The 26,494-nt window shown below is 48.4% G+C and overlaps 1 protein-coding gene across 1 annotated transcript in view; it reads left to right on the forward strand.

Moving 5' to 3' along the window:
* PTK2B (protein tyrosine kinase 2 beta) overlaps positions 1-26,494 on the forward strand; it is a 119,633-nt gene that overhangs the window by 45,676 nt on the left and 47,463 nt on the right. Inside the window, exon 2 of the mRNA XM_012663020.1 lies at positions 10,316-10,556. Within this exon, the coding sequence (XP_012518474.1) occupies positions 10,353-10,556 (204 nt within the window). The 5' untranslated portion in view covers positions 10,316-10,352. The remainder of the gene's footprint in view (positions 1-10,315; positions 10,557-26,494) is intronic.

Consider the following 26,494-nt stretch of genomic DNA (forward strand, 5'->3'; position numbering starts at 1 on the left):
ATATTTCGAAGTCAGGTAGTGTGATGCCTCCAGATTTGTTCTTTTTGGTCATGGTTGCTTTAACTATTTGGGATATTTTGTGGTTCCATACAAATTTTAGAATCTTTCTTTAATATTTCTGTGAAGAATGTCATTGATATTTTAATAGGGATTACACTGAATCTGTAGATTGCTTTGGGTAGTATGGTCATTTGAACACTATTAATTCTGGCAATCCATGAACATGGAATGTCTTTCCACTTTTTGTGTGTGTCCTCTTCTATTTCTTTCATCAGTGTTTTGTAGTTTTCAATGTAGAATCTTTCACCTCCTTGGTTAAATTTATTCTTAGGTATTTTATTACATTTTGTAGCTAATGTAAATGGGATTACTTTTTTAATTTCTCTTTTAGCTAGTTTGTTATTGGTGTATAGAAACACTAATGATTTTTATATGTCGAATAATACTCAGCTTATTATATATGTATGTCAAAACATTATGCTGTACACCTTAAATATATACAATTTTAGTTAAACAATTTTTTTTAAGAATCGCTTGGGATGTTATTTAAAAATGCAGAGGAGCTGGGCCCCACCCAAGGAGATCTCCATTCAGCAAGTGGGGTTAAGGCTTAGGAGATATTTATAATATATATCTGATGATGCCAACGTGCATGTAGACAAGGCAAAGAACCCATAGGACCAAGTGCTGGTTGAGGTTCTATTTCTGGTCTAATGGTAACTTTTTTTACCATTAGAATCCAGAGCCCCAGGGATATCACCCTAGGGCTATCTATGGGATGCAAGCTCTTTGGTGGGCAGCCTGTACTCTGGGCTACTGCCAGAGTCCCCATTACCACAGGGTGTGGCAGTAAAGAGCCCACACCTGGAGCTCTTCTGACTCCACTGAAATCACAGTTCTGCCCTCTATGTGCTGTGTGATCTGTGGGAAGTGACTTCGCCCAGCCTCAGTTGCCGCATCCATGAGATGGGGGTACAGGACCCACCTGTGGGTTGTTGTTAGGATGGAATGAGCTCGTGGTGCGTGGGAAGTGCTGACCCATGGTTGGGCTTATGGAAGCGCTCGGTGTTACCTGCTGTTATTTCTCAGAAACGATAGGCATGGAAGGGTGGAGGAAAAGGACATGTGCTCACGGTCTCGGAACTGGAGAGGGAACCAAGGTCACAGAGTGGCAAAGAACCCCAAGGCAGAGCTGGCCACTCTGGGCTCTTGGAGGACTGTCAGAGTGGAGGGTGACTTTCTATAGTCCCAGGCTTCCCTTGCCAAGTTTCATTGAAATATCTCCCTACCCTATTTACCCGAATCCTGATTTTGGATAGGACCCAGAAATCCAGATGTATTTCAGGGCCCTCTTTGCTCCTTCATCTGGCTTTGTGGTGAGAAGATGCTTTGTGGTAAGAAGATAGGGCAGTCCCTGCGGGCCACGTGCGGAGCACAGGAAACAAGCCTGTGTTAGAGAAGGAGCTTGAGCCAGATGCACAGGCTTTCATCCACGTGGAATAGACTTCACGTATTTTTAAAACATATTTAACCAATATGACAATATTATAACCAATATAGCTTAAGATCTTTAGCTGTATGTAATTCTGAATGTAGATATGTTTTTATGTATTAAATAGTTCTAATCAGTATGTAAATTCCATTCACTGTCACTTAACATTTTTATAGAAATCTTTCCTTGCACTCTCCTCCTCATATTTTTATCATAATTTATCACTATTGATATTGCTTAGAATTCCCCCAAGCATTTGGTTTTGACTGTCATTATTTCACTCTTATAAATAGTACCGCCATGAACATCTTTGTGCAAATGATCCACACCCCTCGCCTTAGCTATGCGGGGTGTGCTTCCCAAAGTTGGGCAACCAGATCAGCACGTGTGAGTTATTTTATGTTTAACTAGCTTGCTTCAGAAAACCAGTTCTGCGCTAACTGGCAGTTGTACCAGTTACATCTCAAGTCCACGAACATAAGATTCTATTATTTTTTTTCTCTAGGTAACTTGGCTTGTTTAATAAGTTTGTAGTGTTTCCTTACTGTTGTTTTTATTAGCATTTTTAACTGCTGAGAATTTTTTCCACCTATTTTTCATTTTCCCAAGTCTTTTCACACACAGGTGGCATCCTGTTTGCTTGAAGGGGCATCTAAATTTCTGTTTTGTCCAATTCACGTTAAAATGAAAGCCGAATGCTACAGTCTACAGGTGGGGGGGCATCATCATGTTTAATGGTTTTCCTATCTGTGGACATAAAACAAGTTTTTGGTGTAGACTGGATTTGCAAAGAGTGGCAGATTGGGGAATTGACAGGTGGAGAAGTTTGTTCAAGAAGATGTTTTCGTTGTTTTTAAGGTGGTAAAAGACGTACTGTTAGGCCTGGGTTTATAGTTTTTGGTTAAAAAAAGGTACTTAAGTTTTCTTTTCATCACCAATTTTTTCTGTTTATTAAATGTATCATAAAATACACTTTAACAAAATCTTACATATCTATCATTATACACATGTTAATATTCCAAAAGCCTGCATTCCTTTCAGTGCTGCACAGCTAGAAGCTGATGAGTTTATGTGTGAGGAGTTTTTGTGTGAGCAGAATTCTGGGGGCCACATCGGAAATGTATGTTCATCTGGACTGTTCTCTTCAGCATGAATGTGAGCTTGATGTGTGGAGACCGGGCTCAGAGTCGGGGGCTCAGTGATGGGACTTGGGCTGTGCACTGTGTTTTTTGGGTTAGGATGGGAAATCAGAGTTCTGGTCCTGCCTCTGCCACTTAAGAAAGGGGACCTAGGTAAGCCGCTCTGTCCCTTGTCCTCATCCTCAAAATGGGAGAGACGTCTGCCTTGGGAGATACCAGCAAGGTAGCAAGCATGCAAACACTATAAAGGGCTATTCAGTGTGTGACATGCAAATGCAAAGATCCCCTTCCCTCCTTCCCTCTGTCTGTTGCATTTTTTTTTTTTTTGACTTTGACTCAGATGAAGGAGCTGGATCCATCTTTGACAGGGTAGCCCTACAACCATTTGAAACCAAAAATCCACACTGCCTTCCCAGGACTTGCTTCTCCCTTTAGTTTGAAGGGTCTGTGCCGTGTGACATGGTCCCCAAGCTCCCAGGGCTCTGAATGCCTTCGCCCTAGAACACGGCCTCTCAAAGCCCAGGGCCCTCAGTTTGCATGGCGCAAGTGTGGTCACGTGTGTGCTGAGCCCAGGGGGAAATCACCGGCCTTCTTTTAGGGGTTTTCTAGTAACCCCAACACTGCAGTAACTTTTCCTGACAGCCACATCCTAATGACTAACAGTGAGTTTACAGTGTGCCTAAATCTCATTTTTTAATTCGTGCTGTTGCTAAACCACAACTTCGTCATCTCAGACTGGGAAAGACTGGTTGTTGGTTTTGCTTTTTTTTTTTTTTTTTTTTGTAAATGTACGTGAAGAACGTCACATGTATCCCACTTCACAAGTTACATTTCGTTAAACTTGGCATATCTTGCCAGCCTGTGAAGCTTTCCAAAATGTTTTGTGATCGGCTCTTAAAATCATAACCTCTCTGAAGCCTGTGCTCAACTTGGTGCTTCTCATGGGATGACCACAGTCTCCTTCAGACCAGTTAGAAGGTGTGAACAGGAGCAATTGAACGACAGTCAGTCCTCCAGGGTAACACGGACCCTGTATCAGCAGGAGTGTGACCAGCTGCGACTTCACCTGCCTGTCACGTGGCCTCCTCATTAACCTCTCAAGAAAATGGGGACGGGCTCAGCCAGGCACCAACTGAAGCATTGATTCATCCTTGTGCCAAATTCTCCTGCTCGACAACCAACTCTGTAACCCACTCAGAGAGGGAGATGAGGTTTGCAGGAGCTGGAGGTTGGGAGAAAAGGAAAAAGCCAAGATCGAGATCCGAAGGGGAGAAATCAGAGGAGAAAATTTAGTTTGGGGTTTTAAAGACGGCAGAGTGTGGTTTGGAAAACTCCCACTTTCAGGGGATTGGAGAGGAAGGCTCCTTGCAGGGAAATCACACTGAAATTCTGTGCTTCCACGTTGCTGTCTTGAGGTGCCGGCTGGTGATGCCACTGCAGAAACCACGGGGACGTGAAGGGTCCGAGGCAGGCTCGAGGCCAAGGGACCCGGGATCTGTCTTCCTTCGCCGGGGTCTCGCGCGGTCCACGCGGTGCTGTGCTGGGGCCAATGCTCACGAGCCGATGGCGCCGTTTCTCGCCAGTGCGCGTTCAGTGTGTTCGCGCCGGCGGCTTCAAATCAGCCACAGTGGAAATACTGTACCCGAAAGGAACTGGCAAATGCTACAAATCACGGCATCCTCTCCCTGGCTTGCCAGTGGCTAAACACACACACACCGGGCTCCTGTCCTAACTGCCCCTGCTGCCTCCTGGGTCACCCTCGTGCCAGATTTGTGTTTTCAAAATGAAAATCTGCTTTTCCCCAGGCTGAAGTTCAAATTCCTTAGCAGGTTACCTCCTTCTAGTCGTATTTCCAGACCATCCCTCACCCACCCCCTTCGCCAGCCCTGTGTCCTGTCTCCCTGATCTCGCTGAGTTGCTTTGTCCTGGGGTCCCCAGGCCCAGTGGGCACGTCCTCTTCTGTGACCCTCTGTTCTCATGCTTAGAGCCCCATTCGAGCCCATATCATGCGGTGGCTGGTTTTTGTGTGTTTTGTTTTGGTTTTTTATCTTTTTCCTCTTTACTGGACTGTGAGTCTCTGTTGGATGGGGACGTTCTTCCCTCTTCTGTTTGTCTTCACAGCTCCAAGGGCTGGTGTGGCTGCAGAGCACAGGAAGGAGAGAGAGAAGGAGAGGAGGGAAGGAAGGCAGGGAGGAAGGGAGGAAAGGAAGAAAAGAAGCAAGGAAGGAAGACGGGTCAGCCAAAAGTCATTCATGATTTTTTGAAGCATTGGGGAAGAGCAGAGCCCAGAGGTTGAACAGGAGATAAGAAAGACCTGGCCAGCTTCGGGGATCAAAGGCCTTGAGCTAGTGCAAGGAGCAGAGGTTCCCTTAACAGGAAAGGACAGGGTAAGGGTCCCCGCTGCTCCTCTCCTGCCCCCTGAGAGCCAGCCCCACGTCAGCCTGCCTCTGGGCTGGCAGAAGCTGGCAACAGAACAACTCTGAGTGGGTAATGGGTGCGGAGGTGGGAAGCTGAAAGCGTGGTGGAGTCTCAACAAATGCTTTTTGAATTACATTGAATCATAGCTGGCGATAATCACCACCTTGCAGGTTCCTTCCTTCGCAAGGTAACGGGGAGGGAAGGCTGGAGAGGAGGGAAGGTGTTAACCAAATGCTGGCGTTGGAGCAGGCGGAATGCGCCTGCGGGGGCTGGGCTGGGGAGAGGGCAGCGCTGCCTGGAGCCAGCCGCCTGGCCCTGCCCAGAGACACTGGAATGGCACCCTGAGACTGCAAGGTCATTGCCAATTAGCTGAGTGGCTGCACTCAGCAGGCCTCTGCCATAGGAAAGGCCTGCGTTCCCCATTTTGTTGATGTGGAAACAACTGGGGAAGTGACTCAGAGACGGAGTGGAAATAAAGTATGCATCTCGTGACACTCTGACTTCTGCTAGGTGCCAAGGGCTGGCGCTTTGACTGTCCCCTGTGAGGCCTCCTTCCACGGAGCATGCGTCTGTGGTGCTCTCAGGACGGACAGTGGGTGCAGCAGGAAGGGGGGCATCTTTCCAGGGGGGCAGGTGGGTGGAGGAAGGTGGGTCTTGGTGGAAAGGGAGCTCCCAACTCCGCAGGTAGAAGGCGCTGCCACGACCACCTGGTCCTGCACTTACGAGGCCGGTTTAGCTTTTTAAAATGGAGCTTGGTATTAGGTTTCCAATTCTTTCTTCTGCCAAATCACAGGCATTTTTTGAAAAATGCATGTGCCAGGGAGTTTACGGAAGTAACCTTTGATTCTCCAGAAAATTCTGCAGGATGAGTAACATTAGCCTCATGCCCCAAGAGAGGAAACTGAGGCCTACAGAGGTCACACAACAGGCACATGGCTGAGCCTTGGGGCCACAATGCGGCTCCCTCCAAAGCCCATTGCGAGTAACGCCCCAGTGGTATAGAATGGCAGCCTGGGGACACTAAACCTAGGTTTCAATGCGTCAGATGTGTGTGCCTTCTCCCCGACATCACTCCACCTCTCTGACTTGTGGTCCTCCCTTCCACGCTCCCTCAGATCAAGGGCAGAGCTTTCAATCTTCCAGATGATGCATGTTACCCTCGGGACTCCCAAAGTCCCCTCTCGTGTGTGTTTCTCCAAGGGGCCAAGCTTCTTATTGAACACGGCAAGTATAACATGACCCTACAGCGTCTCCCAGGACAAGAATTGTGCTTTCCTGGGATGTTGATCCCTATAACCCTCGCGTCTTCCATGCCAGGAGCACAGCCCTATGTATAGTTCAAACCTGGGGCATCTGAAAGGGGCTTGAATTCTGCCTCGGTTCCCCCTCCTTCAGGCAGGTAAATGTCTTGCCAATCAGGAAGAACATAATTTATTTTCTTCCTGCAGACCTCAGGGACTCAGAGATTGTCCAGCCTCCTCTAGTATCTTTTGCAAGTTTTGGCCAAGAAGTTCTTATAGCCAATCAAAACTTTTCCTGTTTTAATTTGAGCCTGTTTCCTTGTGTTTGTTTTTCTTTGATTTTGACTTTGGCAGATCTGGAGGCTGGGAGGCAAGCTGGAGCCCAGGATGGCTCAGAGCCAGGGTTTTTGCTGGTGCCACGGGATGTAGCTCCTCCGACTCCGCCTGGAGGGTCTGGGGCAGACCAGGATGCAGGGAGGAGCAGTCGCCAGGGCTCAGAGAGCCAGGAAGGAGGTCTGGAGAAAGGGGCAGGGCTTTCGGCTCACAAACTGAGTGTCAGAGGACTTTGCGATCATCAAAGGTCAGTGACAGGCTACTGATGAGAAATTCAAATAATCAGGCAAAATTTGGAGGAATGGGCAAGTTATGTCATCAGGAATGGGAGCTGGAGGCAGCAGATTATTCTTACCTCTTCCAAACTCAGCGCTCACTGACATACGTTGGCATCTTGAAATAAGCCTAGGTTGGAATATTTACACCACAGAAATTGGCAAATGCTGCAAATCAGAATTTTTTTTTTTTCTGGAGAGTTACTGGCAGAAGGAACAAGATATGGGGAACATGGGTAGTCAGATGAGATTTTGCAAAATAAGCAAGTAGTAACCACGATGAGAGAGCTTTCCATGTGCACCCTGCCTTACGGCTTACGGTAAACTTTCACTTAGGTTGTTTCGCTTCATCCTCACAACCCTTCTGTCAGGAAAACAGGGTAGGCAGCATCAGCCCCATTTTCTAGGTGAGGAAAATGAGGCCAGAAAAGGTTAAGTTCCTCGTGCGAGGTTTTGGAGCTCGTCAGAATGCAGGCAGAGGGAGCGTGAGGGAAGATGGTGCCGTTGCCGCGAATGTTCTCCCGAAACCCCCAGCACCCTTCAGTTACTCCACGTCAGAGAGTTTGGAAAGCTCGTTCCAGATCTGTATGTCTAGATGGGAGTTTTGGGTGCCCTTTAGGAAGTTGCCACGTTTCAGTAGAAATGTGGGCACCCTTTCTGGCCTGGGCCTTTTGACCACAGCTATATTCTAGTTTCAAGTCCTTCCAGGACCGGGCACAGGAGGGGTGACGCTCTCTAAGCCAGGAGGGGCTCAGGATTCTTCACAGACTGGGGACGTTCAATGCCAGGTTGACGCATTTGTTCTTCCCCATCACGCAGGAGACTGGGGCAAAAAAAAAAAAAAAAAAACATTTGTTCTTCCCCAGAGTGTGTGCCAGCCTTGGGGAGATACCACCTTCTTCCAAGGCAGCTGGGGAAGTGGGGAAAATTGTGGACTTGGATTCAAACCTGCTTTGGGATCCAAGTTTGCTACGTAACAGGCATGAACCCGACCAAAGGGCATACGCCCTCCTGCATGTGTTTCTCCATCTGTAAAATGGGCATCGCCATCCCTGCCCACCTCCCACGACTGTTGTGCAAAGCACTGGTGAGTCTTTTCAATTGTAATTATTTTGGGAACAAATATCCACATCAGGGGCGACGGCTGCAAAGGGCTAAAGGCAGAACTGAGGGACTCGTGTCAGGCCAAAGGGGGTTGAAATGACTTTGCTGAGACATTTCTTCCTGAGCCATGTTGGCCACTACCGTTGACGGCTCCTGAACAGAGGGCCAGGGGACTCCGACGAGGATCAGAAACCACAGTCCCCCAGGCACGCTGGTGACGGCTGGCACATAGGTCTGGGTGGGCTGCACTCGATCAGACGTAGAGAATGAATCTTTCTCCTTGGCCAAGGCCAGGGTGGGGGCTGCTCCGGAGTGGGCTGGACTCTGCCCAGTCGGGCTTGGGGAGGGGGAGCAGCTATCGGGTTGTGGTTTCCCATTGTCACCTTTTTTTCTTGATAGACTTTATTTTTTAGAGCAGTTTTAGGTTCATAACAAAATCGAGTGGAAAGTACAGAGAGTCTCCATCTGCCCCCAGCCCACACTCAGGCACAGCCTCCCCCACCGCCAACATCCCCTGCCAAGTGGCGCATTTGTCCCCACCGATGAAGCTACCTTGACACATCCTTACTGCCGGCAGCCACAGTTTACAGCAGGGGTCACTCTTGATGTCGTACTTTCTGAATTTTGGCAAAGGTATAATGGCTGGTGTGCACCATTACGGTGTCACACGCAGTGGTGTCACTCTCCGGAACATCCTCTGTGCCCCACCACTCATCCCGCCCTCCCTCCTAACCTCTGGCAACCACCGATCTTTTTACTGCCTCCATAGTTTTGTCTTTTCCAGAATGGCATGTAGCTGGAGTCCTACGGTATGTAGGCTTTTCAGAGTGGCCCCTTAGTAACATGCATTTAAGGTTCCTCCCTGTCCTTTCGTGGCTGGATCGCCCATTTCTTCTTAGTGCTGAATAATATCCCATTGCCTTGGAGGTACCACAATTCATTTACCCCTTCACCTACTGAAGGACATCCTGGTTGCCTCCACGGTTTGGCAGTGACGGGTAAAGCTGCAGGGTTTGTATGGACATAAGTTTTCAACCCAAGGGCACGATGGCTTAAGATTTCAACATATGAATTTGGGAAGGACACAAACAGTCGGTCCATTGCAGGTAGGATCTAGTCCTTGGGGACGGACACCATGTGCCACTCTACTTCCTTCCTCTCCAAACACCTGTTTTGCGTCATGAAGCCCCCTGCCTGCAAATTAGCTCCTACAAATAGATGCCTGGGGGCCACAGGCATGCTAGAAACTGATACTTTTCTGTAAGAAAGACGAGACTCAAGCTCATTCTTGAACAGTCATTTCCAACCCAGGCCAAGTGTTAGAAGAATCCCAGGAAACAAATGCATCCATGCCCAGGCCTCAGCACAGACCTATTCAATGGCATTCTCTGAGGATAAGGCCAGGATTTAGTATTTCCTAAAGCTTCCCAGATGATTCTGATGGGGAGCCAAAGCTGACAGCACCAGTCTAGAGCTAGAACCTCCATTGCTTCCTTGGGACTCTTCCAGCTTTAGGTCAGTGGGCGATAAACCCTGTGTTGGATCTAGAGGCCAAGACCAGTTTTGCTGGGATTCCAGGTGAACTGTAAGATTCTTGTAGTCTGCATCTGTGTCAAAGCAGGCTGTCATCAGAGCTGGGCTGGGTCTTCTAGGGGCCCAGCCCAGCTCCCTCCCTCCCTGCAGAATGACCTTCCATACTGGGCTCCTGGGACAGTGCTCTGCTCCTCCTGAATCTCCAGAGTGTGATGAGCGATGCTATCTATGACGAGCTCCTATGGGATTGAGGCCTCCTGCCCTGAAAGTTCTGGCTGGCAGCTGAGGGTGGGGACAGAAAAAGCCCTCAGCTGCCAGCCTGACCCTCCACCTGGGCCCTTTCCTGCCTGCTCTCTTCTGGTTCCCTGGGGCCATCCCTTCTCCAATTCTGTTTCTTCTCTGCTTTTCCCCTTTGTCCCCGTTTCCTGCTGTTTTCTCTGTCTTGCTCTTTGCTTTTCTGCTCAGCTGTGCCTGGAACCATCCTGTGACCGCCTCCTCTCACGGCTGCTTTTGCTAAGTGGGGACCCCTTGCCCGGGCACTGGTGTGGGGGAACAATGTGACAGGGAGAGGGGGCTTCCCCAAGAGAGAGCTCACACGAAGTCTCGATTTGATACCTGGGTGTGTCTGCAACCTCCTTCTTCCTGCTGCAGCGTCCAGGTCAAGACAGCCAGATGCCTTTAAGAGGAGTTTTGGGGAACAGGAGAATCTATCGTTTGCATCAGTCTCAGAGCTTGGTGGGTGCCCTCCCCTTCAGGGCTGACACTTTGTTGTCTCTGCAGGACTGCGATGTGCCGGCCCTAGCTGCTGTCTGAGAGGATGTCTGGGGTGTCCGAGCCCCTGAGCCGAGTAAAGGTGGGCACGTTACGCCGGCCCGAAGGTCCCCCGGAGCCCATGGTGGTGGTACCGGTGGACGTGGAAAAGGAAGACGTGCGCATCCTTAAGATCTGCTTCTACAGCAACAGCTTCAATCCCGGGAAGAACTTCAAACTGGTCAAATGCACGGTGCACACGGAGATCCGGGTAGGTGGGGGGCATATGCTCCGTCCGCTTGTCTGTCCCCTTCTCCTTTCCAAGCAGCCGAGCAGCTCTGGTCAGCCTAGCGGTCCCTCCCATATCCGCCCCTGGGTAGAGGGGGTGAGGGGGCAGTGGAGAGACATGCTCAGCTGCTGCCCCTGCTCCACCAGGAGCCTGGGGGACAAGTGTTTGAGCCCCAGATCACTCGTCTGGTCTTTGAGCCAATGCATTTCTATTTAAGTATTTATGGCATTTCAAGTTCTGCAAGGGACTTAAAAGCTCCCACCCTCAAAGAGCTTTCACTCTGATGGGATTAGAATGAGAGACAAACCAAACAATTGCACTAAAAATAGAACAAAACCAGTGTGAGACCTGCATGCTGGGCATTTACAGGAGGGAGCTGGTGGGGCATTCAGAGGTTGAGAATGAGCTCAAGATGCCCTGAGCCGGGGGCGGGGAGGCGGTGGCCAGGCCCTACCTGAGGCCACGGCTCAGTCGGCTCACCTCATCCAGGGTCACGGAATTGGTTTTGCAGGTCCAGGTAACCACCTTCATCAGGGCACCTGGACACCAGGAAGCCAGTTCGCCTTAACCAAATGTATATAAAATTGTCATCAAAAGCAGAGTTCCAACCTGCTGACTGATTTTAATCACCTACATTTATTGAACAATGACCAGGTGGAGCCTGGGTCAATCTCTGTATACACACTATCTCATAAACCTTCCCAGCATCCTGGGAAGACACATTGAGGAAGGATTTTTCCTCTGCCCACAGTATCCCTTTGCAATGATGTAAGCCACAGCCAAATTGGCTCTCAGAAGGTTGCTTAGTGGGTTTGTAATTTGAGCAAAGGAAGCAGGGACTTTGGGGAAAACTGACCAGGTCTGAGGATGCCCAGTGAGCTATCTCCATCTCATGGCCAAACCCTTCTTGTGTCGTAAAAGCCAGTGTCCCCAGATTCAGTGGCTGTCCCCCTTGACTGGTGCTGCTGTGCCCCGGCTGCCTTCTGTCTGCTACAGCACACACTGTGCTTCCACACAGCAGTGCAGAATGTCATTGATTAGGTCACCGTCTTGGCTCAATTGACTCTCTCTGCTTCCTGTAGCTGATTTGATTAGGGTTGTGTTTGTTCATCTCTGGTTTCTGACATGAAGGCACAATTGTGTCCTGAGAGTAACTGTGTCCTCTGGTCACCTTCTTCCAGGAGGGTGTTTTCATATCTTTCTAACTATCCACTTCTTGTATCTTCCTTTGGGTGTATGATATTTGCAAATAGCTGATGCCATCCACTGTGAGTTTTACTAGTTCCATTTTCAGAAGTTAACCTGATTTCCAAGTTTGGGGGGCACCACATTGCCCTTTTGTACCGAAAAACGGAGAGCATCTGGTTAGTTCAGATTAGGATCTGTTCCACGGAATTCACAAGGAAAAGGGCCCTGAAGGAGGGGTAGTATTTAAAGCAGCAACGCTGAGAACAGGAAGAGGCTTTCCAAGAAAAGGGAACAGCATGAACAGATGCACGGAAGCTGCTTAACAATGAGTCGTTTGGTTTGACTGGAGCAAGGATGATATTCGGAAAAATATCTAAAGTCAAGATCAAAAAGGAAAGTTGATGGAAGATAATGGAAGGCTTGGAAGATCAGGCTGAGAAATTTGGACTTGGGCAGACACTAGGGAACAATGCATAGTTTCTAGGCAAGGGAGAGAGATTCCTGGAGTTGTGCAGTCCTGCTGGGTGTCTGTGGGGGAACAGGCCAACAGAACGGGCAACGAGACCCGGGCTTAAGAAGAATGGCTGCTCATACCTGCGACGTCACCTGGGGGCTGCGGAGATGGGATGGAGAAGAGAAGAAGGAAGGGACTGCCTTCGAGGAACTTGCGTCCAAACTCTCTGGGTTTTTTTGCTTCCACTGTCTCCTGCAGGCAAAATGTCACCTGCTTGTTATAAACAGCTGTGGCTTTAAAGCCACCCAGACTTCCAGCCAAATGCTGCTCCCCCCTTATTGGTTGTGTGGCCTTGGACCTAATGCTCAACCAATATAGGCTTCAGTCTCCTCACTCGGGCATCACGCCCGCCTGTAGCCTTGTAAAGATTAGAGATGATACATGAGAAGCACCCAGCACACAGTAGGGCCTCAATCATGGAAGCTATTCATTGGGTTAGGAATAGGTCATTACCCTGCTTAGGAATAGCCAAGCATCTCTAACTGCCCAGAGAAGCAAGTTCAAAGTGTCTTCTTTTCATGTGTATCCACTTATCTTATATTCAAATAGATAAGTAAGATGATTATATTTGTGTTTTAAAACAGCACATAGTACTCTGCAAGATGTTAAAAAAGTGTGCCCCAGAGAAGGGATTTTGTAGTCAAAGAAGTTTGGAAAATGCATGGTTGAACAATTCTGAACAGGTACTTATGCAGCAGGACTTCTCAGAACCTGAGATAGGCTGATACACCTCATGAATCAGTAAGGGCCACAGAGGTGATGTTTTCTTAAGTAAGCCGTTTCCTCTTTGCCTAAAGAAATCCTTCTTTGAAAAGTTGGACCACTAGTTCTCTGGGAAATCACTTAGGGAAATTTCTCCTAAACTCTGAAAGCAGTGCAAGAGGGACTGAAGACGAGTGAGTGGCAGATGGGTTAGGAAGCTGTGGCCATAGCGTCGGAGGAAAATGATGAGGACCTGCACTAAGGGAGTGGCGTTAGAAACAGAGATAAGTCAACAGGGCTGCATGCGTCAGAGTCAACAGAATTGATGATTAACTAGATGTAAAGAGAGAAAGAAAGGAAGGAGACAGGATGACTCAAGCTTTTGCCTGGGCGACTAAATGAGTCCTGGTACTATTCATTGAGATCCCAACAGAGAAAGGGAGGGTGTTCTGAGATTTCAGCTTTACATGGATGCCACGCAAATGGGTAGGATCACCCACGGAAGATGAGTAGAGCAAGAGGGAAGGAGTTCCCATTAGGAAACCTGGGGAAAACAACCTCTAAAGGGCTGATAGAGAAAGCAGCAAATGAAGGAAAAAGAAGAATTCGCCAAAGAAAGAGGAAGAGAACCAAAAGAACAGAGTCTGAGGAGACAAAGGCAGAAAGAGCTTTAAGGAAAGAGTGGTTAGCAGTGTCAGACGCTCAGAAAGGTCAAATCAGATAAGGCTAGAAATAGGTTCATGGCTTTAGCAACAGGTGCCATGGATAACCCTCTACTGGGCTGCTGCAGTGGAGAGATGGGGACAGAAGCCGTTGTGCAGTGGTTGGAGAGTGGAAACAGTGAGTGTAACTGACATTTCAGAGAGGTTTTGACCATGAAGGGAAGAAAAGAGAAGAAGGCAAAAGGAACAGTGTTCCCTGAAGAGGGAACAGCATCTGTGAAGGCCCTGCAGTGGGGAGGCAGGTAGCAGTATGAAGCTGAGAGTTGCCTAAGGTTGGCTATTTGGGTCATGTTCATTATTTTGGTTTTTTCCTCCATCTCTTATGGGAAGCCACTGATATCATTTAAATCTATGAGTGACATGAAGGTGTACTTTTTAAAGATCACTTGGGTTTCCTGATGGAAAGTAGGTTGGAAGAAGGCAAGAATGGATGGGGAGAGCTGTTAGGTGGCTATTGCAGTGATCCAGAGGAAAGGTGACAGTAGCTTAAATTAGGATTGTAGCCATGGAGACAATGATGGTGATGATGATGATGATGGTGATGACAGTGGTGGTGATGATGATGGTGGAGATGATGATGGTGGTGGTGATGATGGTGATGGTGGTGGTGGTGATGATGGTGATGGTGGTGGTGGTGATGATGGTGATGGTGGTGGTGATGATGGTGGTGGTGATGATGGTGGTGGTAATGGTGGTGGTAGTGATGATCATGGTGGTGATGATCATGGTGATAGTGGTGGAGACGATGATGGTGATGATGGTGGCAGTGGTGGTGATGATGGTGATGGTAATGGTGATGATGATGGTGATGATGGTGGCAGTGGTGGTGATGATGATGATGGTGATAGTGGTGATGGTGATAACAGCTAGCACACTAAAAGCACATTATGTGCATTATCTTATTGACTTCCCCGAAGAACCACATGAAGCCAGTGCTATTATTATCTCATTCATATATAAGGAAATTAAATACAGAGGAGTTAAGCAAATTGCCAGTAAGTGGTGGAGCCTGCTTTTAAACCTAAGCACTCCTACCCCCAGAACCTGCCCTCTTAACCACTGTGGTCAACGATCGCAGTCCCGAGAATTTCGGAGATGGGAATGGAAGGCTCTGGTGCTGGACAGGAGATGCAGGAATGAGGAAGAGGGAGGTGTCAAGGCTGACGGCCCTGGTTCAGGTGGACAGGGTCCCATTTCTTAAAATGTAAAACACTGGCAGGGGTCTCACTGGGAAGTGGGGAGTTCACAGATTCAGGTTTGGACCTGTCAAGTGGCATTGAGGTGCTTTAACATTTTCACATGGAAGTGTTGAGTAGCCTGTCAGACATGTGACTCTGGAGGAGAGGACCAGGCTGGACAGAGACATCTGAGTGTGGTCAGTCTCTAGATGGTGGTTGAAGCCATGGCTGTGGATGAGATTGTTTGGGAAAGAGTCCGGAATAATTCCATCGTCCCTTCCATAAATGTTCATTGGGTGTCCCCATGTGCCTGCACCACGCTTGTTCTGGCCTGGGATATCAGCACACCCCAAACACAGGCGCACTTCCGGCTTTCATCCGGCTTCCCAGTCAAGAGCGAGACTGACACTGATGCACACTAATGAATGAACCTTTATTAACTCAGGCATGTGCTCTGCCAGGAAGAAGCAGGTCCTGTGAATGCACATCAAACAGGGACTTGGCTCTGATGTCGAGCACCAGCTTTGCTGTGCAGTGCGCAGTGTCCGGGGTGCCCAGTGGTTGGGGTCCAGGCCCCGCTTTCCCACCTGAAACTCTCCTGGTGCGGCCCCTCCCTCCCTCTGTGTCCTGACCTCTTCTCGCGCTCTCCTCCCCCGGCTTGGCTTCACCCTTGGAGGGATTTTTGTACTTCCAGAGCTGCATCTTCTTTCCCCATCCTCCCAGTACTCAAAATGCTGCCAGCTCTTTCAGATTTGCCAAGCACATGTCCTTCCACGAGAACACTCCCGAATTCCGACACCCCCACGTAGCCATGTCTGATCCAATGGAAGTGATCGAGAACCGCCCTGGCTCTGTCCATGCGGTAGCACGTGGCCAACACAGAGTCACTCCGTGTGCACTTGCTGATTTCACGTTTTTGCCTTTATGCTCAACTTCTTCCTGTGCCAATGAGATGCCTCACGATGACTTCTGTGTGCTGTGAGGAGCTATGTAGTCAGCACTGGTCCTTGTGCCTGGGACCGAACAGAAAACGGGGCAGGTGTGGAAGAGAATCGAGCAACGTGCCGAATGAGAAACGGATTTCGCTCTTCCTGATTTTCCGTTTCTCTTTTGTTTGATATTTGTTTGTTGGGGAGGTCTGAATCTTTGTAGCAAGCAGAGACTTATATCATCATACTTTTCTCTAACGTGCTAATTTGCTTGTCTGGGAAAGAGGTTAAGATGACACTTGGAAAACAACTGTCAGAGCAACACCCAGACATGCCCACACAGCATCTCTCTGATGCTCGTTGTTCTCCTTCAGTTCCTTTCTCCCTCTCCTCTCTCTTCCTCTCCATTCTTTCCTCACCAAACCATGTGTCTGGGTTCGTCTCAGTCCCAGTCTGTACACATTATCCAGGGATAGCTCTCAACAGGGACCCCTGCCAATCTCAAAAGGATCATGATTCAAAGGATAAATGACATGGTGCCTGACTGGCGCACTGCCCGGCTGGCCCCTGGAGCTCTCTCCCTCTGCCTGTGCCCATCTCTGTCCATCGAGGGCCGTCTGTTTCTCACCCAGGATGGCATTAAGCAGGAAAGGAGGCATTTGTCTGGGATGCAGTGTGGTTCAGAGATGCCAAGGGGCCCTGTCCGTCTGCCAATCTCTACCAGGCTGCAACGCCTTGTTCAAGACTCATCCTTGTTTTGTCCTGAAGCATCACCCCGCTCAGAATTCGCATTTACATCCCCGGGGTGGGGGACAGAGACTGAAGCAACCCTGTGCCCTTCCCGATGGTCCAGATGTGTCCCTCCAGCCACATTGGGGTCTCCAGCTTGCGGGTGGCCCTGGGGTGTTGCTTGCCTGGCATGTGAGGGGACATAGTCCAGTTCCCAGGTGCAGCCTGCTCTGCCCCTGCTTGTCCTTGCCACCGTCCCCTCCGTGCCACACAATCCCTTCCAGAAAATCCCCCAGAGGCAGATTTCAGATTTCATAACCCCTTGGCCCTGCCCTAGACTCCCCTATACCTGTCGGACACTCAGCCCAGTTAACTTTGAGTTTAAATCTATTACTTCGCCAGATGGAGGATGTTATAGACTGAATGGTTGGGACGTTCCAATTTCCTCAGCTAAAAAATAAATACAAACATACAAACAGACTGAATGTTTGTGTCCCCACCCCACCCTGACCCCGCTCCCAAATTCATATATTGAAGCCCTAACCCCCAACGTGATGCCGTTTGGAGGCAGGGACTTTGGGAGGTAATTGAGTCTAGACGAGGCGATGAGGGTGGAGCCCCCATCATGGGATTAGCGTCCTTATCAGAAGAGGCAGAGAGACCAGAGCGTGCTCTCTCTCTTTCAGCCGTGGGAAGACACAGGGAGACGTGTCCGTTCCCCTGTAAGCCAGGAAGAGGAACCGAATCTACTGCACCTTGATCTTGGACTTCCCAGACTCCAGAACTATGAGAAATAAATGTCGTTGTTTAATTCGTTACAGCAGCCTGAGCTGACAGAGACATGGGGCCAGCGGCTGCCCGTGGTTGGAGGAGCAATCTTTGGGCAAGGCCTCAAGGTCAGGTTGCAAGAGGAAGGGAGGGAGAGGCTACTTGTCCTGGCAAGTTGCCATTTTGAAAAGAAAGGTTCCTCTGGAGAGTAAGAGGAATGGCCCAAGGCTGGCCTTCCATGCTCGACAACAGTCTTTGAAACCATGAGACGAAAGAGTGCAGCTGGGAAACCACAGACTAACACCACAGAGACGCTCATGGTGATATAAAAAAATGTACATGCTCTAAAGCCTCCCCCTTCCCACTTCCTGTGTGTGCTCAGGGCCAGCCCACCCATGCAGACACCCACAGAGGCGAGCACAAGGCAAACATGTGGCGCTTGGGCCTCTCCGTTCAGCCACACGCTTAGGCCCGTTACATCCACACATTGGTAGTCAGGTGTCTGGGCTTTTGTGTCTATTTTTAACCTGGTGGTTGCATTGCTGACTGTCCTTGTTAGAGACTTTTATCACCTCAAAATGAATGCTTTCGGACTGTTAAGTTAGGCTACCTTTTGTTGTCTTGTTCTTCACTCACTTTTTTAGAATTGTGTCTTAAGTGTGTCAAGAGCCCAGAGTGAGTGTAAACATTACGTTGGTTTCCTGTCGTTGCCGTTACAAGTTCTCATAAACCTGGTGGTGTAAAACAACAGAAATGATTCCCTCGCATCTCCAGAGGCCCATTTCAGGGCCACGGTTCCTCTGGAGGGTCTTGGGGAGGAGACTGCTTTGCCTCTTACAGCTTCTGGTGGCTTCGGGTGGCCATGGCCTGTCGCCGCGTCTTTCCAATCTCTGCCTCGTTTTCTCTGTGTGTCTCTTCTGTGCGTCTTTTGCAAAGATTTAGAGGCCACCCGGAGAGTCGAGAATGGTCCCATCTTGAGACCTTTAACTTATTTACATCTGCAAAGACGCCTTTTTACCAAATGAGGTCACATTCACACGTTCTGGAGATTAGGACATGGACATCTATTTTGGGAACCACCGTTCCACCCACTACAGCCACCACTTAGGATCCCGTGTCTGTCACTGGCCCCGCTTTGGGCACACAGACACCAGTGTACACGGATATACAGAGGTAAGTGTGAACACTTTGCACACACACTGACACATAGCTGGGTGTCCATTAAAAGGCTTTATCATGCCATCTTTTTGGTGTATGCAGAAGAAAATAGGCACCAAACACATGAGTCAGCAATTTTCCCCGGGGGCCATTCCACACCTCCTGGAAGGTAGAGTTGGGACATGTGTAGGGCTTGTTTTGGATGGCACATTGTCAGCTCTGCCACCATGATTGGGGCACGGGGCATGGCATGCAGTGGCTGTGGCCACAGGTGAACAGTCCCACACAACGAGGAATTCCCCTGCCCCAAATGCCAGCAGTGCCCTGTTGATGCTCACTGGTGCAGCTTCTGAAGCATTACAGTGAAGCCACTGCCCTGAACCCGTCCCCAACATGAGAAATAAAGCCCACGTCAGGCACCCCTCCCGCCCTGAGGCAGACAGAACTATGAAGAACTATACGTATTGCCCAAAAGAGCTGTAAAGTCATTGCTTTAACACATTGACTGCCACACTAGAAAAAAAATATTTTTCCCTGGGGCCACAGTGTTTTATTAAAACAAAACTGTCCTCTCTAATTTATTATTTTTTAATGTTTTCTTTGCATGCGTCATATGCAACGCAATCCACGTTTTTAGAATTAAATTGTTAACTGCAACAATAAGAACATCAGCAAGTAAGATTTTCACGAACCAACTGCAGGGTTTTGCTTCATTTGGCCCCGGAGTCAAAACCAGCCTGAGTTAAATACAACTCATGCGGCAGTCAGTGTGTTAAAAGACACTTTAGTAGGGGGACTTTGGGGAAGAAATACATGAAATCCACCTGGTACTTTCCTGAGCGCTCTTTCTTGTTCTGCATTTCTCCTCAATCTCAGGTTGGCGTCCAGAGCCCTTTCTTGTGGTTTATTAGTAAATCAGAAGTTTTGATGGAACAGTCTCATTTTTAACAGAATATTTTTATTTTTCGGAGACGCTGCTTATGTTCTGCTCAAATCAAATTAAAGAGAAGACCTCTGGTTACCTTTTTTTTTTACTTTTTACCCCTGTCTGCACAGACAGCAGAAGGGAGGGGAGGGGCCTGCTGGAGTGACTCCTGCCCTGGGAATATAAAACCCTCATGACTCTTGCTCCAGGCAGAAGAAAGTTGTTTTTCTCTGCATTATTTCTTGCAGCCGGCTGCGTGGCTGGATCCGCCGTGGTCGTGGCCTGGTCGTCCTCCAGAGCTCGTCATTGTCCTTCACCCACCTGCTCCTGCACTGACTCCAGCTGGCAAACAGCCTCAGGTCTCCTTGCCCAGAGACTGCCTTCTCCAACCGCCCGTGCCCCTCTCCAGAGCTAAACAGCTGCTGGAAGTTACTGGCAACTGCGGCTCCCTCCTCCCCTTTCCTTGGCCACTGCTACTCCCATAGCGGGGGTCTCCCAAGGTGCCTGTTCCCACCCAGGTAGGGAAGTCAGAGGAGGCTCTGGCCCAAGGACCCCGGACTCTAACTCAGGCTCACATCCTTATGTCTTAATCATAGACTCTCGGGTTAGTTAATCACCTCTGCAGGTTGACTTGGCCCTCGAGTCATGCTTGTCCCTGCTCCCCCTGTCTGCCCGTCACAGCAATGCCATGTATCGAGTACCTGCTCTGGGCCCAGCCCTGTGCTAAGCACTTTACATGTCTGTAATCCACGTAAAGCCGGCCAGTTGCTTTTACCTTGAAGCTGGTCTCAGTACAGTGTCCCATTTCAGGAAAAAAAATATATAATAGTCTGTCATCTAAAAATAATTGGAAATTGATTTAAATCTTTACTGTAATCCCTTGGGGGCAGGGGAGATCTCATGGGGGGATCACTGTCGAGATAGCAAAATTTCTTAAAATTTTCATAACCATTTCCCAGTTAGAACTAAAACGACTGTCCATGTCTGTCTAATCCAAGATCAGATAGGAGAGTTGTTTTAGTTCTAACTGATAGATGTCTATCTATCAGCATTAGTTTGCTAGGGCTGCTATAACCACGTACCACAAATAGGGTGGCTTAAAACAACAGAGATGTATTATCTTGGGGTTCTAGAGGCGCAAATCCAAGATCGGGGTGTGCTCCCTCTGAAACATGTAGGGGACCCCTTCCTTGCCTCTTCCTGGCTTCTGGTCATTTGCCAACAGTCTTTGGGGTTCCTTGGCTCGCAGATGCAGCACTCAGATCTTCTCCCTACATGTGTGTCTATCTGTGTCCAAATTCCCCTCTTTTTATAAGGACACCAGTCATGTTAGATTGCAGCCCACTCGAATGACCTCAGTTTAACTTATTAGTCTGAAAAGACCCTAGAAGGTCCCATTCTAAGGTACTAGAGATTAGGACTCCATATCTTTTTTTGGGGGGGAACCATTCAACCCATAATGTTATTCTACTAGGCGTATGGGCAAAGTTCTTGGGAATCCAAGGGAGAAAACAAAAACCATGTCACAGGGAGTCAGGGACCACTTCCCAGAGGCTGTCATAGTACTGACTGGGCCGTGGAGGGTAACTGGGATCTCACCAGGAGGAGGGGACAGGAGGGAGAGGGGAGCTGGGCCCTCCAGGCAGGAAGAATAGAATGTTCTTGGCGCAGGGGAATGCAAGAGCAAGCTGTGGGGGGGCAGAAAGAGAGCAACTTGGGAGGCGGGCGCAGGGCACATTGTGGGAGCAGAGAGGGGATAGGACTGGAAAGAACATGTGAGAAAAACTCCCAGAGGGTCTTTCATGCCTTGCACTAAAGAGTTTGAGTCTTATCCTCTCACACAGAAAATGAGGAAAGAATGAGGGTTTTCGCCAAAGCCACCTGCTTTGACTTTGTCCTCAATCTCAGAGTAACACCTTTTTAAATAAAATTTAAGCAAGACTTTTTGGAACAAAGGTTTAAGGGTACTTTATTTATTAAATTTTTTAATTCAATAATTTTTTTTTAAAAAAGGAACATTTTATCTTCGTAGAGTGCAGAGTAAGGAAGGTGAATTGAATGGAGCTTGGGAAACAATTTGCAGGCCAGGGTCTCAGGTTGGGTTCCTGGGAAGGAGACCTGCCACGGAGGTTTGCGTGGAGGACGTGTGCTGGCGGGAGCACTCGTCTAACACACCTGCAGGGAGGGAGGAGCGAGGATGGGCAGAGGGAGAAGTCGAGCTGTGACGCAGCCACAGCAGAGGCCTCAGCCTGTTGCACACGGAGCTCTGGAGCTGGGACAGCCCGGTAGAGCTGTCCCAAATTGGGATGAAAGGACACGGGCTTTATAACCTTTTTAACCTTCCATCGCGCAATCACTGGATATGGTGTACCGACAGTGAGGGATGTGACCTCAGGCAAGGGCCACTCTTCGGGTGAGGGCAATCTTGTGGAGGATGGTGGGGGACTCCGCTGTCACCTTGTTTCCAAAGACCCAGTCACTAACACAAAATAATCTAATAAGCTCAAAAAAAAAAAAAAGATCAGTTGCTTTATTAAAAATAGGTGACCCAAGAAAATAGACTGTCGAGATTACTAAAGAAGTTATAAAACATGACGACTACTGACAAAGCACAGGGAAAGTGAACTGAATCCTTAATGCTCAAATGACCACTTTACTTTTGAAAGTACATTATCCTGAGCTCAGGGACGAGCCAGTCCGTCCTTGTTCCTTGTTTGTTTCTGCCCTCTAAGAGGAAAGGCCAGCGAACAGGGGCGGAGGAAAGGCAGTCTGGGGTCTCCACACCACTTGAAAAAGCAAATGAATCGGTGTTACGGTGTTACGCAAGTGGGAAGAAAAGCCGTGGAAGTCCCGGTGTTTGCAGGCGAGTGCCCCAAGGCTTTTGACCTCCAGGCTGCTGGGAGCCTACATTTCAGGGCCTGACATGGGAGGAAGTAAAGGTCTTCCTGCGGCAAAAAAGCAGCCCAGGCTTATCTAGATAGCAACCGATAAAATCAAGACAGTCTTTTTTTTCAATCATGTTACATATGACAATTTAGTGAGTAGATAAGCATCCTACGCTGTCATTTTTGAAAAGCGATTTATTAATAGAGAAAGAAATATTGACTCACTAATGGCAATTCATGAGCTGTGGGTGGAGCGCTGGTCTTGCTGGCACCGTTTGCCTGGAAAGCTGTAGGAATATCAGGGGAGCTCAGAGCAAGGAAGGCGGGGCTCATACAAAATAGGGGAGATTTCAGACCTTAATGCTCACCTTTCTTTTGTCGTACTCTGGGCCCCCCCTTAAATTCAAGCTATGCTTTTCCTCCCGTCTACTAAGTATAAGCTCCTTGAGACAAGGGCCCCGTGTGTGTGCACTAGAGCCCCTAAGCGCCTTTGCACGGTGAGTGTGTAGTGACGGTTGCTGATGGTTTGAATGAAGAAACCATCATGCACCTTGATGTGATGAGGCTGGAGGACGGCAGGGAGGGGACTGTGGCCCGGGGAACTTGTCATCCTGCTGGAAGTACGTGTCAGAATTGGGTTCATGCCCTGGTTTGTGTGACTCCAAAGTTAGTGCTCTTTTCTATGTCACTTGTGGTGGTCAGCCCTGTTTCCCCCAGGTGTGCTGGGAGGATTGGCACCCTTTGCAATGCAATCCTGACACCGTGCAATTCTGGAGTTAACACAGACTCCCCTCTGCTCAGACTCCAGTTGCAAGCTCCAGGGTCCCCAGGCCACCTAGATTTCTGACCAACTGGCTACAAATTTGGGGGTTTCCACTATCCCCTTAGGTTCAATAATGTGCTAGAACAACTTGCAGAACTCAGGAAAGTGCTATATGTACAATTACAGTTTTATCATAAAGGATATAAATTAGAACCAGCCAAATGAAGAAACATACAGGATGAGGTCTGAGAGATCCCAAACATGAAGCTTCCCTGTCCTCAGGAGGTGTCACCAACCAGGAAGCTCACTTGAGCTTCAGTGTGAAGTTTATTGGGGTTTATTATGTAGGCATGATTGATTGATTGATTGATTGACTGAATCATTGATTGGACTCAATCTCCAGCTCCCCTCCCCTCCCTGGAGGTTGGGCTGATATCATGTGGCTCAAAGCTCCAACCCTTAATCTCCTGGTTGGTCTTTCCTGCATGGCCAGCCCCGTCCTGAGAGTATCAGGGACCCTCCATGAGTCACCTCCTTAGCACAGATTCAGGTGTGGTCTGAGCAACCCACTGGGAACCACACAGGCAATCCCATCCCTTGGGAAATTCCAGAGGTTTAGAGCCTCCTGCCCTGGAACCAAGGACAAAGACCCACCAAATTCTTCATGACACAACATCAGATACCAGCAATGGTGACTTTGGTGGTGGGTGGAAATGTCATCTGATAAAGCTGTCCCCAGGAGCTTGAGGTTACCCCTCAGGAAAGAATGCCTTGCTCGTAAGAATCTGCCCTGCACCAGGCAGCCTTCCAAATAGTGCATTTCATGCTTAGAAAACTCCCACATTCTTTCTTCCCAAATGCTGAAACCTACCTTCCTATGAAAACCTGTTGGGTGAAAAGTCTCTTAATGAGAATTTCTACCCCAAGGACCTAGAATTAACCTTTCTCCACCACGTATACAACCCAAATTGGTTGCTTCTTAGAAAAAAATTTGGAAAAATGTTTTCTCAAGCCATGCCCTGGAGAATTTGACCAACTGCAAAACAAAGATCTGGATTCTGCCTGGCCCCTCTCAGAGACTGTGGGGACTGGGGGGCAGCTGCAAGGGCTCTGTTTGGCCTGACACAAATCTCATCTGTCTGCCTGATTTGGTTCCTTCACCTCTCACGTGGCTGGGAATCTCCTCACCGGAATCTCTTCTCTCTTTTTATTTTGAAATTATTTCAAACTTATCAAAAAATCAAAGAGAAAAAAAAAACCCACAGTGCTAATGACTCCCATATCAACTTCTGCCAGATTCCCCAGTTGTTCGAATTCATCACTGTCCATATCGCTAGCTGTATCTCTTCATAACCAGACACGCACACACGAACACACAAACATTCCCGTTATCGTGGCTCTTTCTCTGAACTATTTGAGAGCGAGTTGCCGCAATGCTGCCTTATCACCAAAGTGCTCCAGGCTTCGTTTCTCCCAAACAAGGACATTCTCTGCAGAACCACACTGCGTTCATCTAAATCAGGAAGTCGGTGTTGCTCTAACACTGCCATTCAAACCATAGACTCCATCCAAATGTCACCAACTGTCCCAGCAGTGTCTGCTATTTCCTGTCTGATCCAGGAGCACACATTGCATTTAGCTGTCCCATCCCTTTAGTCTCATCCAACCTGGAAGGGACTCCCAGTCTGAAAGAGAACAAGCCTGTTAGTCTACAGGTCTCGGAGGAGACCCCTCACCCTGGGTCTCTGGGTCTCATGACAAGACTCAGGGCACAAGCTCTTGGCAGGAATATCTCAGAAATGACACTGTGCTCTTCTTGGTGCACTGAGGCAGGAAGCCCACTGTGTTTACCTGTTTTACCACGGGGGACGTTAACCCTGGTGACCTGGTTACTTGTGTCTGCCAGTTTTCCTTTGTATGGGATTAGCGTCAGAGGGGGATTGCGCTGAGACCATGCCAATATCCTCCCCATCGTCAAATCTTCACCCTCCAGCTTCACCATCCATTGATGACTCCTGCCCGAATCAACCAACACTGAGTTCGTTGCCAGATGATAATTTTCTATTTCCATCCTTTCTTCTGCATCTAATAGTTGGCATTCTACGTAAGCACGAACGTTCCCTTCTCCCCCACTTATTTATCTCTCTTGGATTCTCTTTTATTTGACAGGATTTAATCCATTCCTATCATCACATAACTTAATGCTTAAGTTGTCCCAGATTTGGCCCATGTGAGTCCCTCAGGCTAATTCTGTAGCGTTGTTACGTGTCCCCAATGTTCTCTAAACACTTCCTGTTTTTCTGGCACAAAATAATGTTCCAGGCTCATCTTCTCATCTTGTACTCTTTTTTTTTTTTTTTTTGCCCCAACTTTAGAATCAGTCATTTCGTCAGGGAGGCTTGGATTTTTCTTTTAGTGGAGAAAGGTGTTTGGAAACTGCAACTTAGTGCTTGGTTTGCAATCGCTACAGAGCATCTTGCTCCTAAGCCCTTTCGGTGAACAAAGTTCATATTCTCTCCCTCTCTCTCTCTCTCTCTCTGACTCTATCCCTTTCTATCTCTAAAGCCATGAGTTCCACCAATACTTCCAATTCCAATCCTCAGGGAAAAACAGAATTTTGTCTTGCTTTCCCAATCTGGTTTACAAACCACCAGCCTCTGCAAGAGATTGCTGTGTTAAAATAAGGCTGATGTGGTATTGTTTTGTTTTCTTCTGTTTTTTTGAATGTTTATCTTGAGCCAAGTGCTGTTCTAAGGAGTTTTATCTAATTAATTTAAATCCTCACAGAACCATTCCAAATAGGTTCTGTTATTTTCTCCATGTTCTAGATGAGAAAACGGAATCCAACGAGCTTCCATATGTTGTCCAAGGACACCCAGCTAGGCGGTGGCAGTGGGCAGATGGGACACTACTGCAGGCTGGCACCAGGGTTTACGTTACATTCCTGTCCTGCCTGGTCGGTGACTAGAAAGGGGCTCTCTGCTCCCCAGCCCTCTCCCATTTGCAGAGAACACAGATTGGTTCATAAAATAGCACAGAGATTTCAAAAATGGTGGGAGAGCTGAGTGGGACTAATCTTCCTGCAGAAAACAGTGATAAAAATCTGGACACAATATAGAAGCGAATTCTCCGAGGGCACTGGAGAGGGTCCATAGCAAGCAGAAACCAGCGTGAAATCCGCTCTTTGGGAGCTGAGCTGTAAAGAAGGAGATTTGCAAGTTTGTGGCTTTTGGCCTGAGGGCACTTTCCAATCTAGGAGGGGGATTCAAAGGGTGGTGAGTGCTGCAGCTCTACTAGCTTGTGGGGTTAAGGATAGAACCTGGGGGCTGGCAGAGCGGCAAGAAGATTGGCGGAAAATCACAGAGTGGGTGAGCCCCAAAACAAAAAATTAATTTAAAAAAGTATTAACCTATGGAAGCATCAGAATACATAAGCTACTTAGGAATAAATTTAACGAAA

The sequence above is a fragment of the Propithecus coquereli genome, unplaced genomic scaffold (assembly GCF_000956105.1).
Source record: "Propithecus coquereli isolate 6110/MARCELLA unplaced genomic scaffold, Pcoq_1.0 Scaffold79, whole genome shotgun sequence".
Lineage (NCBI taxonomy): Eukaryota > Metazoa > Chordata > Mammalia > Primates > Indriidae > Propithecus > Propithecus coquereli.